At 36.6% G+C, this 16,441-nt stretch overlaps 1 protein-coding gene across 1 annotated transcript; it reads right to left on the bottom strand.

Moving 5' to 3' along the window:
• Positions 1-5,932: 5,932 nt before the first annotated feature.
• Positions 5,933-6,880, bottom strand: LOC132662356 (olfactory receptor 51A7-like). Its single transcript, XM_060607831.3, has one exon. It carries the CDS (start codon positions 6,866-6,868, stop codon positions 5,933-5,935), a length of 936 nt encoding a protein of 311 aa, XP_060463814.3. The 5' UTR covers positions 6,869-6,880.
• Between the last annotated feature and the right edge of the window lie 9,561 nt (positions 6,881-16,441).

Raw genomic sequence — 16,441 nt, 5'->3', positions numbered from 1 at the left:
AGGAGAGAGAAGTTATATTTGAGCAATAAAAGGATCTAGGTCTGTGCCACCAGGCATTTTAGTTACTGAAGCAGTTTCACTTAAATCATAGGAGCAGAAAGAGAATACTTTTCCCCTAAGCTTATCAAAAGTTAAAAAAAAAAAAACTACCATTCAAAACCAAATTAATTGTGTATATGTCCCTCAAACATTTAAAATAATTATATGGAACTCCTGTGCACATTAAAAGCACAATGAGATCATTTTATTCTGGTTGAACAATTTAATTATCTGCCTAAAAACGGTAATTCTTAGACCAAAAATTAATATATATAATTTTATGTCTGTGTTCAGCTGCCAAAAAGTCATTTATTTCTGTGGTAAGATTTCCCAGGGGGCATCAGAGATTTTTTTTTTTTTTTCCTTGAGGTGGTAAGTGAAAGAGTTATGTGTGTGTGCAAAGACATGCACATTGCAATTTGTAATTTAAAACTCTAGGAAACTCTTACACACTGATTTCAGTTCCTAAAGTCACCTCTAGGGAGACCCATCTCCTTGCAGATGCACTCCCTGAACCTCTATCTTTTCTTGAATTCTTTTTCTCCTCAGCAAACGTGAAATTGTCACTGAACTAATTGCTGTTTGTTATACCTCCAATGAGTCCAATATCTAAAGTTACATATCACTCTTCATTATTTTTCCCATTGCCTAGATATTCTAATACAGTTCTGATTCTCACTCTGTAGCACCTCTTCCGTGTCTGCTAGGCTTCAGGACAGTACTTTTTTTCTATTTGCCCTTGTTTCATGGGTGGTTAAGTTTTTACCTAGCTGTTGGGCTCCTGGACCTTTTGGTGTACTTATCATTGTAGAATTGCACAGTGACTTTGATGCTTAGTAGGAAATCTTTAGAATACCTTGCTTAACAATACTTATTTGGTCAAGAAGTAACCTGGGGTGCTTGGGTGGCTCAGTCAGTGAAGCACCAGACTTCAGCTCAGGTCATGAACTCACAGTTGGTGAATTCGAGCCCTGTGTCCAGCTCTGTGCTGACAGCTCAGAGCCTGGAGCCTACTTTGGATTCTGTGTCTCCCTCTCTCTTTGTTCCTCCACTGCTTGCACTCTGTCTCTTCTCTCTCAAAAATAAATAAAGATTAACAATGACAACAACAACAACAACAACAATAATAATAATAATAGTAATAATAAAAGAGAAGGAACCTCTCTATAGAGTTGATGGGATGTTGGGGGAATTCTCCTAAGTTTTTTTTGTTTTTGTTTTTGTTTTTTGTGTTTTTTTTACATACAAAGTTAAGAAACTTTGTTCCACTCAGGATAATTCATGTCTGAGCACAGGAGACCAAGCAGAAATTCTGATCTGAGCCACCTGTCTCCTCTCCTTACATCACCTTCCTACTCCTGGCAGACAAGGAATACCGCTTCCAAACTCTTGTGTGTTTGCCTTGGCTTTCTGTTCTGCTCAAACACTGACAATTTTGTGACTTCTTTGCCCAAACCAAGAGACACCGGTCTCTGATCCTGGAATCAACCTGTGGCAGAGTAGACATGCCAGATCACACCCTACTCTAACTATCCAGACTTTTCCTCATCAGTTCTTACAAATGCCAATGGCTCCTTAATTGCTTCCTTACAGACCTTTCTAAAAGTTTTTGTTCTTAGATCCCCAACTCCATTTACAATTCCTGAATTTTATAACATCTGGAAAAACACTTTAAAATTTTTTTCCTAAGTTTGGAGCCAAAACTTATTGGCAGCAAAAGCTAGCATAAACAGGTATGAATGTATTTATGGTCATTATTTATTCTACATTGAGTGAATATCTACACATTTCACCTCAGAAATATAGCTGTGCTTGAATACAGGGTAATGCCTCCAGGGTTGTAGAGATGTTTAGAGTATAAGAAATTCTGAATTTCAAGAGTTTTAGGTAAACAATTGTAGAAATGTGCAAGCATTCTTCCAGTTTTATGATGGCCAATATTTAAGGCAGTCTACTGCATGTCTGTTAATCTTTTATTATTCCAAATGTGCTTTTCATATCTGGCTTAAAATGTAACTCACCTGCTCAATACCAAAAACACTTTTATCAGTGTTTTTTATTCCCCATAGCAGTTGTTAATAGGACATGAATGTGTTTTGTTGTTACTTCAAAGGATGTGTTTAATAATTTGGAGCTTGTTCTAATTATATCTTGTATGTATGTAAGTACATGCAATTATACACACATATGTGTACTATATACAATTAAAATTTTGTGATTAAAAAGGTAACAAAAATCACTCACAATCCTACTAATGAGGAATTTTATGATATATAACTATCTTTTTTTTAATAAGCCAACATATGTGCACATACATATACATTTATTAACTAGGATAGTAGTGTATACTCAGATGTATGTCCTATTTGCTTGATATTATTTATCATTTTCTGTTAATCATATATTACATTTTTATATTAGACTTTATTTTAGACTTTACTTCCCCTAGGAAGCTCTCTCACTTGATTCTCCACTATAATGGTCAAGTTACCAGTCTTTTATTCTTTTATTTGCTTTCTTATATGTGTGCTTAAACTTATCATACTTTACTCCATGGATTTAATTTTTTATTTACTGTTCTCCCCACCACCAGACTGTAAACCCCTTGATAGCATAAATGTAAGTTTCATTTAATCCTTATCATCTAATACAGTGCTTAACAAATGCCACTTAGTTGTTGATTCTGTGTTGCATAGGTGAATAATACTTAATATTATTTGTGTATAATGGTTTACGTTTAACATTTCAGTAGTTTACAGTATTTTTATCATAGACAATAATCCTTGATATATATTAGAAATAAATATTTGATCACCCCTCTGATTGTGTTCTTCTATTCCTAGAATGTGAATTATTAAATTTATAAGGAGATAAAATAATAGTTGGTCTGCTGTAGTGCATGAGGTTGTAGACTCTGGAAATGGGTTTAGATTTAAGCTCCCAACACTTTATAGTTCTGTATTTTTGGAAAACTTGTTTAACTTCTCAAAGCTTTAGATTCTAAATCCACAAAACAGGAGGAATTAATAAAATCTACCTTCCCATGTTCTTACAAAAGTTAATTGTGTTAATACAAGTAAGTATATAACCCAGTGTTTGGTGCCTGGTGAACACTGAATTATACCATATGTTAACTAACTGGAATTTAAATAAAAACTTGAAAAAACATCTTTGTACTTAATTCCCAGTTTACTTTAGTTTATTTTTGTGTGTAATAAAGGATCACACACAATTATGGTTTTTTAAATAGGTTGTAATTTTTTCTACCACTATTATTTGAATAACCTATTTTAAATAAGGTTCTGATATTCCTTAATTATATATTACTTTCATATCATTTAGAGTATGTTGAAGTGTTTATTCTTTAGTTGTTCTTCCCATTGATTTGTTGAGCAAACTACATGCAATTTTATAGCTGCTTAATAAATGTTGCTGTCATATGAAACTATTACACTTTCTATTTGTTTTTATCTTATATTTTCCAGTTGACATTTGTAAAACTTTTTTTAGAATTATTTTGCTACACTCTCAGTGAAATGTTCCTGGAAGCTTGATTAGAAATACATTGAGCCTATATTATAATTGAGGAAAACAGATGTTAGCCTATTCACTCTTATGATCCAGATAAACATTATTGACATGTTATGACTTGAGCAGTTTCTGTTTTGTAAAGATCTGAGTTTCTTAGTTGAGGGCAAATACTAAAAAAATGGAGGATAATATTCTTCTTGTTTCTTTCATGACAACCTGTTTACTTTTTCTTGTGGATAAACAGGACATGAAATATTTTTCAGGGCAGCTTCTTTGACTTAAAATTTATAGTTACATCTTATTCATTTGGCAATAGTGTTTCTATCATTCTAGACGTTCTGTGTGCTTACAATTTATCATCATACTCTGTTCAAAGGTTTGTGTGTGTATGTGTGTGTGTGCATGTGTGCTTCTTTTCTCAAAGTTGAGAAATGTGTCAGACTGCTATCCAGATGTCACTATATACAGCGTACAAGTCTGGAGATACGATAATAAATTTAATGTATACAGTTTCTTTAAGGAAACAAAATTGAAGTAAGACAGACAGGTGAATTAATAACATAACTGAAAACAACCTGGGAGGAAGTCCAAAAGTTTGTCCCTCCCTTCCTTGGTTAAACTATGGGCATCCAGAATGGGTCAGCTTTTGAGCAATAAGGACTCAGTTAAACTCACCTGGGGACATAAAATATATAAGAATATTTATTCAACAGAGAACATCTTGTTCAAAGTGGTTCTTTGGAACAAACAATACTAAATATTTGTGAGTTCAACTGAGATAATGAAACATTGAAATTGATTACCAATCATTTTTTCCCAATCCATAGTACAGACTTTTTAAGAGTTTTGGTTGACTTATTCTAAAATTTATGTTTTATACTTTGTCTACTATGAAGTACTCACAAATAACAGATGAATAGGAAACAGATGAATTTTACAGAACGTATACTGAGATAGCCAATCTACTTTAGTTGTCTATCTTTTTTTTTTAATGTTTATTCATTTTTGAGAGAGTGTGTGCATGTGCATGAGCGGGGGAGGGGCAAAGAGAGAGGGAGAGAGAATTCCAAGCAGGATTTGTGCTGTCAGCACAGAGCCAAAGACGGGCTCCATCTCATGAACCATGAGATCATGACCTGAGCCAAAATCAAGGGTTGAATGCTTAACCAACTGGGCCACTGAGGTTCCCCTGGGCCACTTATCTTTTCAAAAAATGGAACCATATATGTATGAATATGATTTTATATTGCTTAACATATGATCATATTTTCTGCTAGTTTAAAATTATTTCTAACTTGTTTAGTGTAATTGAATATATCATAGGTCAAAATACCAAGTGCCTAAACAAGCATGAGAGCCATTATTTTAAAGTAGTTAAGAATATCAATGTTTTAAAAATTACTGAACTACTAGCTTTCCTATCTCCTACTACTAGCAGCATACTCTCTCATTCTCCTTTTAATACCTATAATTTCTTGGAGCCCTGTTGTAATATAGAGAAAAAATCTGATCTGTCTTAAAGGATGTTGTGAGAGAGTTTATTCTCATATTTCCAGGCTATGAAAGCTCTACATTAAAAACAATCACTGGTTGTCCCTATTTGATTACTAAGGAAAGAGCAAAGGGAGAAAAATTTTAACCAATTTGGACTTAACAATACACTTCTTTCCTTAAGTGGGAAATCAAGGATTTGCATTGAATTGACCGAAGAACCCTCAACAAATACATGTCTGAAGGCTGCCTGAAGGAAAATCCAATTGGATTGGCATAACACCTTTTAACTTCCAACTCCTTTGGTATTTATTTTCTAAAATTTTTTAATGTTTTTATTTGTTTGAGAGAGAGAGAGAGAGAGAGAGAGAGAGAGAGAGAGAGAGAACACACAAGCAGGGGAGGAGCAGAGAGACAGGGAGACACAGAATCCGAAACAGGCTCCAGGCTCTGAGCTGTCAACACAGAGCCCGACGCGGGGCTCAAACTTGTGAACTGTGAGATCATGACCTGAGCTAAAGTCAGACGTTTAACTGACTGAGCCACCCAGGTGCCCCAGTATTCATTTTCCATAAGGGGGCACAAGCTCTACTTCTATGTGTATTTACCCTTGTGCTGTAAACAGTGTAACTAAAATTCCAAAGCAGTATATCAATTCATGATTTTAATAGTATTGTAAAACTATTCCATACTCACCTGTCAATGCCCACATCAGTCCTAGGCTCACAGACCTCAGTACCCAGCCCACATGTTGTAGTGATTATAAGGATGATTAAGGGAGATAACAATAAACATCTATAATACTTTGCTTAGAGATATATTATTTAATTCTCCACTCTTGGTTGACCTTGCCTTACTTTTCCCCATACCTTTATTTTAGACATAATTTCCCCCAAACCTTCTCACGAATTTGCCGCGTCTTCACACAGTATACAATGGGATTCATCAGAGGTGGTACTAGTAAGAAAATGTCCGCAATGAGGATCATGGCCACTGGGGACTTGTGCTTGCCAAAGCGGTGCATGGAGGCCAAAGCAATGATGGGCACATAGAAGATGAGCACAGCACAGATGTGGGAGACACAGGTGTTGAGAGCCTTGAGCCGCTCCTTATGGGATCCAATTCCCATCACCGTCTTCAGGATGAATATGTAGGACACAAGAATGAATACACTGTCTGACATCACACAGAGGGCAACAAAGAAACCATAGAAAAAGTTGACTGTGTTGTCAGAGCAGGCCAGCTTCATGACATCCTGGTGTAGACAATAAGAGTGAGAAAGTAGGCTTTTCCTACAATATGTCAATTTTTTGAGAGTGAAAGGGAATGGGAGCACTAAGAGCATGCTTTTAATTAGAAACACCAGGCCCATTTTGGCAACTCTGGCATTGGTGAGGATAGAGCTATATCTCAGAGGGTGACGTATGGCCAAAAAGCGGTCAAAAGACATGGCCAGGAGCACTGAGGACTCCATATCTGTAAATCCGTGGATAAAGAATTCTTGAGCAAAGCAGGCATTTGGGGAAATTCCTGTAGCATTGAAAACAAATATCCTCAGCATAGTGGGGAGGGATGAGAGGGAGAGGCCCAGGTCAGAGACAGCCAACACAGAAAGGAAATAGTACATGGGTGCATGGAGTGAGGACTCTGTCCTGATCACAAAGAGGATGGTGCAGTTGCCAAAGATGGCCACCAGGTACATGAAGCAGATGGGGACAGAGATCCAAGCATGAATATGCTCCAGTCCTGGGATTCCAATCAGGAAGAAGGTGGTGATCTCAATGTTAGAGGAATTGATACTGTGCATGATGAATCATATGGAAAGTGTTTATTCCCAGATCTGAAATGACACTTCTAACATAAATGACATTTTCAGCATAAAAAGCACTCCTTTCAGCACTTTTCTCTGAGACATAAAGAAAATACAGTTTTGAAAGACTCATATCCTGGAATAAAAGAATGAAGTATTTCTTCTGAACAAACTATTGGTAATAGAGTCAGATAATGTTAACTGACAAGGAGAACCAGGAATATAGGAACTATCTTTACCAATCACATTTCTCCATAAAGTCTTCAGAAAAACTACTCACATAAAGAGCAGTGACCTGCAAATAAATTTCCCCCTTTTCTATTAGGATATTCCCCTTCCCATCCCAATCTAATGAAAAATTTTATACAGTTATGCTGAACCATAGGATAATTCTTTTAGTTTGGTCCAGAGTAAGCCTAGAATTAAACAAACAAACAAAAAACAAAACAAAACAAAAACCCAAAAAATAAAAAACAACCCTACCCCCCCCCCCCCCACACACACACACAAACAAAAAGAAAAAAAACAGGAACCTGGAGAAAGTAGATTTAAGAGAGTGGATGCTAAGTGGTTTCTCTAATTTCTATAGACTTTTGCTCCAAATATGTTTCAGGCAAGGGCTTGAGCTTCTAAAGCTGATCTTACTCACAAGCTCTCCACAGGAAGAAGTACAAAGAAAGGACAGAAAATAGGTGATGTGCACTTGACTGTTAACCCTCTCTTATATAGTATAGTGAAAAATCCCATTTTCTTATATAGAGCAGATAGAATGTTCTTTAACATGATTAATCCATATCAGTACTCTCCATCCATGAGCATGGGAGGAGAGAGAGATTCTTAGGCTTGCTTTACAGTCCAACATATGCTCTCATAAATACAAAGTGACTTAGCCAATTGGACTATAGGCCAGCCATGGTGAGTGGCAAAGTGGTTGACATGGTGATGAGGAAGACTGGTATTCTCTGAATCCTTTTTTTTTTTTTTTTTTCTGACACCATAAGATAAATAGATGCTCTACAACTATGTTTGTTTTTTGTTTTTATACACAACTGAGCTTACTATGTTCCTTTAAGTGTTTTCTCTTTCTTTATGGAATTAAGTTAATGGGGACAGTGGGGTTCCAAGATACATAGAGCATGTTGGTTTTTACCCCTTTCCTAGAGAAGTGAGAGTTTAATTGAGAAGCTTGGGCTTTATCAGAGTGCTCTTGACTATTATGAATCATAAACACAAGATTTTCAATTAGTTTATCCCCCTGTCTCCTTCCTGGATGGCAGGGGTATGGGACTGAAAGTTCCAACCCTATAATCATATGGTTGGTTCTTCAGGCAAACAGCCCCCAATCTTATGTGAGATCCAGAAGTTACCATTTTAACATGAGAAAAGTCAACTGTGTCTCTCTCATCCCATAAGAAATTCCAAGGGAACTCAGTGCCAAAAACAGGCATGAAGACCAAACATATTTATTATAAATCACAACATCACAGTGACTAATTCCTTTCACTCACAAAGCATTTATGCCCTAAATATTTTTCTGTTAAATATCCTTAAACATTCCATCAGACTTCCCGTCTCATTACTGGCTGTTTCCTTGGCTCTAACAGCTCTTTCTCAGAGGTCACATCATCAGAAAGGCCTTCCCCGAATACACTCGCCCCCTTGGTCATGCTGTGTTCCCTTGCTCAAATCCAATTACAGTATTAACTTCACTCTGATATACAGTAAATCCTCAATAAATATTTGTTATATAAAATAGATAAATGAAAAAATAATCTTCTATATTATGGGGTTTGGGAGTGGTGGGGGTCTGGAGCTGACAGGCAAGAAAGAATTCTTGAGATGTCTTTAGTACAAAAAAAGGTGATTTCAGTTAAAGCATGGGGACAGAACCCATGGACTGAAAGAGCTGCACTGGGGTTGTGAAAAGTGACTGGTTATGTACTATGGAGTTGGGGGAGATAAAGGCAAAAAGGAGGCCTCCAGAAGGACTTTCATATGTTAAAGAGGGCTAATATAATAAAGAAGACTCTTAGGAGGCCAAGCTATTATCAAGCTAAGGTCATTTTTCCTCTAGTAAGACGTTAACATTACAACAGTTGGGAATTCTTAGAGAAATGTTAGACTCTGTATTTGCCTAAGTATTTGTCAATGGGCTGCAGGTTATAAGGAAATTTAATTTTACCTGCCATTTCCTTCTTGCCTTTGCTCCCTACCTCACTACGGAGGGAGGATAATGTGGGGGTTCCAGGAAACTGAGTCTATTGGTTTCTGAAAATTAGGCTATTAATAAGATTGCCTTATAATTTATTAAGACATTTACAAACTGATGGAGACTCCTGTCCTAGAAGACTGTGATCTGTATCAGTTAGCCATTTGTTTTCTTTCCTTTCCTTTGTTCTTGGGCAGCCAGGAGTGCCTGCAGAATATCATACACATCCCACCTTGCTGGGGAGGGAGCGGTTGTTAGCTTGGGCTTTGCCCTCAGCTTGCCTTATGCTTCCCCATCATAAAGACAGTATCAATTGATATATTAATTTAACAAAATATTTTTTGTATTTTAAAAATACATTTTATTAGAAGATCTTGGTATTAGCATTAGTTTAAAAGTATATTCTTTATAAAATATTAAAATAATTCAACTGAGAGGCAACAAATAAAATATGTAAAATAAAAAATACATTTATCAAGATAGCTTATTAACCCTTTTATATGTCATTAGGTAATTAATAAATATATAAATAAATCACTTCATAGAAAGATAAATAGAACACTTCATTTTATCCCCCTATTCTAAGATCTGGAGAAGAAAGGAAGAAAAGTAGGGTGGATTGAAAGAGAAAATAGGGAAAAGGGAAGGGTTGAGATTAACCTTTATCGAACTGTGCTGGATGTTTTATTTTTATTTATTTTTATTTTACTTATTTATTAATTTTTTTCATGTTTATTTATTTTGGAGAGAGAGAGAGAAACAGAACATGAATGGGGGAGGAGAAGAGAGAGAGACACACACAGAATCAAAAGCAGCTCTAGACTCTGAGCTATCAGCACAGACCCCAACATGGATAGGGCTCAGACTCACAAACTGTGAGATCATGACCTGGGCTGAAGTCAGAGGCTTAACCTACTGAAACATCCAGGCACCCCTGTGCTGGATGTTTTATATTTTTTAGTTCTTTTAATCCCCACATGGTATTATTATTCCTGATTCACAAACTTGAAAACTAAAGCATAGAGAGATTAACTAAGATCTTGAAAAAATATATATTGTTATGAAAAGACATGAGGTTTTGTAACCTTAAGGTGAATTTGCTCCTTGGTGAGTTACAGATGGAGACTACACTAGGGGGAGTTGTCACAAAACAGGAATTTTATATGCAGCAAATAAGATCATGGGGAATAACTTCCAAAGCTGTGACTCCCCCACAGAGGTGAGTGGGTTCATTTTATTTAAGGTTTAGGATGAATATTGAGAAAGGAGAGCTTTGTCATCCCATGTAAAGGCAGGCACAAGGTTGTGCAAGCTTACTTCAAAAACATGTCTATGCACCAGGTGCCTGGGTGGCTCAGTAGGTTGAATACTTGGCTCAGGTCATTATCTCACAGTTCATGAGTTCCAGTCCTGTGTCAGGCTCTGTGCTGACAGCTCAAAGCCTGGAGCCTGCTTCGGATTCTGTGTCTCCCCCTCTCTCTCTGACCCTTGCAGGCTCACACTATGTCTCTCTCTCAAAAATAAATAAACATTAAAAAAGTTAAAACAAAAAACAAAACAAAACAAAAAAACCCATGTCTATGCACGTATCTTATCTTATGTAAATGAAGCTCTTGCTCCCTTTAGGGCCCAGACTTTGACATTATAATGAAGCAGAGGTAACTGTCAGACTAGGGGAAGGGGCTGTGGGCAAGGAGACCAGGTATAAACTGTATTAACTAACTGGGGTTTGGGGCTCTTTATCTTGGGTAAGGAAGGTGGGGTCTTGCTCACTTTTGAAGCAGCACTTGGGGGTTTTACCACTGGTTGTCTCTGATAAGGTCAGGCTATATCCTGGAATGGTAGAAACTATTGGTTTTGCACTCCCTTTGTTCCCTTAAAGTCCTTAACTCCTGAGGTTTTTGCATTTCTTTGTAATTTTGACATCTCTTAGGAAATTCTGCAGAAAGTGGGCTTGGGCAAGTAGGGTATAGATCATGAAAAGAGGTGGGGGCCTGAAATGATTTTTCTTGGGTCATGAAAGCTGTATCTTGTCTTTCTTTTCCTGGGGACCCATAACTCTTTCTACGTACAGTTTGAACTAATGCCATTTGAATTCAAGCTTTTTAATTATATCATGCTTTCTATCTCATGGTAACTAGTAAGTTTAAAAACTGAAATAATCACAAGGAAATTGCACAAGGAAATTCTTTTGGAAGACATATAAAAATTAGTGATACAATAAGCAATATAAATGTGAAGAAAATTTGAAACCTTGAACTTTATCGCTTCCTAGTTCCAGTACCCTGCAGAGTTACCTCCAGAGCTATTTCAATCAACATGAGTCATTTCAATTTCATTTCTGACAAAATTGCATCAGTTGAGAGATAAAAGGCCAATAGAGATTGTTGGTAGCAAAATCCAGCAAATAGAACCAACTGTGAAACAGTAAAGGTAAAGGTATGTAATCAATACTTGTTTAGCCAGATCAAGAAGTGAGGAGAAGAGATCGTTCTTAATAAGCTGAAGGGAGAAAAAGTGAGGTAGATATCTTTAAAAAAGAAGGCAAAAAGAAAGCATTGGTAACTATTATTATATATTAAACATTGTGTTAGACAATTTTTACATGTAGATAATTCTGCTTTCAAAATGTTTGTCCGACTTTTTTTTTGTGAACTTGGAAATAAATATCTGCAAAGCCTCATAGCCTTATGGATGAGCAGGAGGTAGTAAAATAGCAGAACTACTTTGAAGATAGCTATGGTTGGCAAACCCTATCAGTCCGGAACACAGTAAAGCTGCTGGCAGTAGTTCACATCAGAGGGCCCAATGCATTTGTTTCTCAAGTACAGCTTCTTTTGTAGATAAATTACTGAAATATTTCTTCAGTATTGACTGTCTTGAGAGAAAGTTCTATATGTTATTACTAATAAGAATTAAAATTCAGGAACACATTCTCTTAGATGAAGGATATCTTAAACTCTTCATGTACACCATTTTACTTAATTCTGAATGCAACCCTATCCTGCAGGTACTAATATTATCTCTGTTTTATCATTTGGGAAGGAAAGAAACAGCTAGTAAGAGATAAAACTGGAATTCAAATCTAAGTGTGTCTTACTCTCCTGCCAGATGCCAAGGACTTCCTGATACTGCTTCTTACATTACTACCTTTCCAATCTCCTGTGACTCATTTGGTATAATTAGGTTGTCCTCTGCTCCCTGTTCTAAAGTTCTTCTTCTAGTAACTTGTGGGGGATAAGCTTATGAATCCCCTGGGCTTACACCACTGGGTTGATAAGGCATAAAGAAATGCAAAATCATAAAATGCTCACACCCAAGTTTGGGTAAATCAGATTGGCACCCCAAGAATGGGGGAGTGCAAAGGCACCCTGAGAATAGGGAGGTACAAAGGTGCCAGGAATAGGAAGGTGCAAAGGCACCCCAAAATAGAAAGGGGGTACAGAGACCCCAAAATAGAGAGGGAGGGGCAAAGGCCTAAAATAGGAGCAGTGCAAAGGTGCCCAATACATAGGTATATGAAATAAACAAGATTAGATATTCAGGGTGGAAGCACCCTCAATTTAGTACTATAGCAGAAAGCTGCTTTCACAGGAGAATAGGGCCAGGTTAGGTAAATTGGTGAAATGGACGATGGACCGCTGCGCTGCAGGCAAGGCAGCCCAGAAGAGATGGTGAACAAAAGAAAAGGTGCCTTGTTAACCCTGAGGTTATTTCCCTTATCTGTCTCATCCCCTAGGCTAGTTAAGATAACCAGAGGTGCTGCCTCATGTTCGCTGTAAACAACCTTCCTCCTGACTGCCCAACGCCTGGATTTTGTTTTGTATTAACCCAAACCCCTAACCACAAATATCCTCAAGACCCTCTTTCCCTCATGTCCACAAGTTAATGATCACAGATTCATTGTCTCTTTGTGCACATCCATCGCATGTTTGTAAGTCTTCTGATCCTAATAAAAACGGGCAAGGACACTTATTTGGGGCTCTTGTCTTTCCTCAAACATTAGCCATCTCTTGCTTCCAATCCTGCATCCCACTCTTTTGCTAGACAAGAGAGAACTTTAGACCCAGAGTCTATGACAGTAACTTGAGACCATAATGTCTCAGCTGCCCTTTCTTCTAAGACTAAAACCCTCTGCTGTGATTCCAGTGTAGTGACTGAGATCCTGTTACCCATGGCCTGACTTAACCTGGGATATCTGCTTTCCTATTCTTTTCTTAGATAAGTTGTATCCTTTCATCATATGGGCTTTCCTCTTTGATAATACCTCTCTCACTCTGTCTAGCATTTGGTCTAACTATGTGAACAACTGGATGCTCTCTACAATGAACCATGGATGGGTGAAGTTGAACAGTGCCTGTGGATGGCTGAAAGATTCAGTGCATTTTTATCTCATAGCTTCTTCTCCAAATTTAAGTTAAACTCTCCTCTTGTTGAGCAAACATAGCTCGACAATATTCCCCACATTGCAATATTTATTTATTTATTTATTTATTTATTTATTTATTTATTTATTATTTATTTATTTATACCTCTTAGCCCTCCTTATTTCAAAATTTGGGAGCTTCCATGTGCTCTCCTTATTCACAGTACCCAGTTCTTCAGGTACTCACGTTTCAGACACACTTCAGGACACAAAACCATAGGATAAAGCAATATTATGTCAGAGCCCCATTGCACTTACCATTTGACCACATAGTGACAGAAATGACTTTAAGATACAGGCTTCTCAGCCTCAGTGTATCACATCTGTTGACTAAGACCTTTATCTACAGATCACAGACTCCTTGAGCTGTCTTCTGAGCTTTGCACTCATGGGACACCAATTCCTCCAGTTCTGTCACCCTCTGTAAACAAATGATTTCCCTGAGAAATTTCCTAGAAATTTCCAGAATAAAGCTTGCTTTGGGACCATAACTTTAACTTCTTGGTTCCCACAAGGCCATGAAAAGATCGGACTGGATGTCCCATAGATTTTGGAAACCTGCTCATACCAAGGACAGTCTGTTCCAGAGATTATGGAAAGCAAATGGGGCTCTAAGAAATCATTTAATTCCAAATTAATTGATATATTATTTTAAGTTCACCATTTCTTTGTTCCTTCTTTTTTTATTATCATCAATAAAGTTTTTTTTCTGTCTTTATTATTTAAATATAGAAAGATGCAGAAATCTGAAGTGTACAGCTCAATTGATTTTTACCTACATAGACAACCAAGTAACAATCAAGGATGTGCTAAAATCTTTACATCTGATTATTAATTTTTCTTTTTCTTTTTAGTTGTTACTTCTTCTTTGTGTATTTTGAAATTTTCCTAATTACATGTATAAACATTAACGTTGTTATGGCTTCTTGGGGCACCTGGGTGACTCAGTCAGTTGAGCATCCAACTTCGACTCAGGTCATGATCTTATGTTTCATGGGTTTGAGCCCCATGTTGGATTCTGTGCTAACAGCCAGAGGCAGCTTCAGATTCCCTGTCTCCCTTTCTCTCCACCCCTACCCCACTCATCTTCTCTCTCTTTCTCTCTCTCTCTCTCTCTCTCGAAAATAAACATTAATTTTTTTTAAGTTGTTATGACTTCTTGATGAATTGGAATTGATCCTTTTATCATTGCAAAATGTTTCCTTTTTTCTTGATGCTATATCTCACTTTAAATTTCATGTGCAAAAAATGAAAAAATAAAAAATAAATAAATTTCATGTGCTCTGATAATACTGCCACATTCACCATGTATAGTGTTATGCATGACATTTCTTTTTCTATCTTTTTATTCTTAACCTATCTGTGTCTTTGTATTTCATATGTAACTTTTATAATTGGCCTGTTTTTTAAAATTTTTTTTTTTTTTTCAACGTTTTTTATTTTATTTTTGGGACAGAGAGAGACAGAGCATGAACGGGGGAGGGGCAGAGAGAGAGGGAGACACAGAATCGGAAACAGGCTCCAGGCTCTGAGCCATCAGCCCAGAGCCTGACGCGGGGCTCGAACTCACGGACCGCGAGATCGTGACCTGGCTGAAGTCGGACGCTTAACCGACTGCGCCACCTAGGCGCCCCAATTGGCCTGTTTTTTAATCCATGGTGACTTAGTGCTGTTTTGTAATTGGAGTCTTCAGCCTGTTATACTTAATGAAATTATTTATACATTTAATTTTATGTCTATCATTGTTTTGTTTGTTCCCTCATTGTCCCATCTGTTTTTCTTCTGTTATGTAGCTTTACTCATCTTTTTAAATACTTAAATCAAACTAGTTCAACTATGTTTCAGTATTCTATTTTATTTCCTCAGTTGGATTTTGGCTATAGTTTTGGGACTTTGTTTTTTGTAGTCACTTTTTGGATTATGGTATGCAACCTTAATTTCCAGAGTCTACCTTGAATTAATATTATACTTTCCCATAGGTAATGGAAGAAACTTTTAACAGTATACTTCCACTTATCTCATTTAAAAATAGTATGCAGTTATTGCTAAGTACATATTTCTACCTATATTACAAATCTCGCAATACATTGTAATTCTTTTACTTTAAAAAATAAATTATCAGGGGACCTGGTTGGCTCAGTCAGTTAAGTATCTGACTCTTGGTTTTGGCTCAAGCTATTATCTAAGGGTTGTGAGATCAAGCCCTATATTGGGCTCTGTGCTGGGCATGGAGCCTGCTTCAGATTCTCTCTTCCTTCCTCTACTGTTCAGTCTCTCTCTCTCTCTCTCTCTCTCTCTCTCTCTCTCTCTCAAAAAAAAAAAGGTAAATTATCATGTCCAGAAATTAAGAAAAGATAAAAAAATATTTTATGTTTACTCACATTCATCCCTCTGAGAATTCATTCTTTGCTGTTTACCTGAGTTTCCAACTGACATTATTTTACTTTACCTTAGGAAACTTCCTTCATTTATTGTGTGCAGGTCTCACGGCTGTGCATTGTCTAAGGTTTTGTTTATCTGCAAATGTATTTATCTCGCCTTCTTTTTGAAAGGTAATTTTGACAAATATTGGGTTCCAGGTTAACAAGTTATTCTGTCAGTACTTTCAAAATGTTCTATTGTCTTCCATCTTAGTGTTGGTTACCATTGTTTCTCTATTTCTATTATCTTTTTTCTCTGCCTGCTTTTAATATATCTTTCTTTTTCTTCATGATTTGACTGTGATGTGTTTGGGTTTCAGTTCATTAAGACCTTTTTACACCTAGTACTTTTTACCACCCTATAGAAAATAATGACTTTTATTCTGTCCAGGACATTCTCATTTTTACATAAATTAATGTGTTTAATATTTTTCCATGTTCTAATTAGGGACACATAAATCTCTGAATTGTATTATTAAAAATAAGGAGAAAAGAGATTTCTTTTTTTAAAATTT

Source organism: Panthera onca, chromosome D1 (assembly GCF_046562875.1).
Source record: "Panthera onca isolate mPanOnc1 chromosome D1, mPanOnc1 haplotype 2, whole genome shotgun sequence".
Lineage (NCBI taxonomy): Eukaryota > Metazoa > Chordata > Mammalia > Carnivora > Felidae > Panthera > Panthera onca.
Note: the sequence above shows the minus strand (reverse complement) of the source record. Positions and strands in the feature narration are given on the sequence as shown.

Bases quoted from the DNA above. Each gene is read 5' to 3' on its own strand.
- LOC132662356 (XM_060607831.3), bottom strand. From the start codon at position 6,868: ATGCACAGTATCAATTCCTCTAACATTGAGATCACCACCTTCTTCCTG.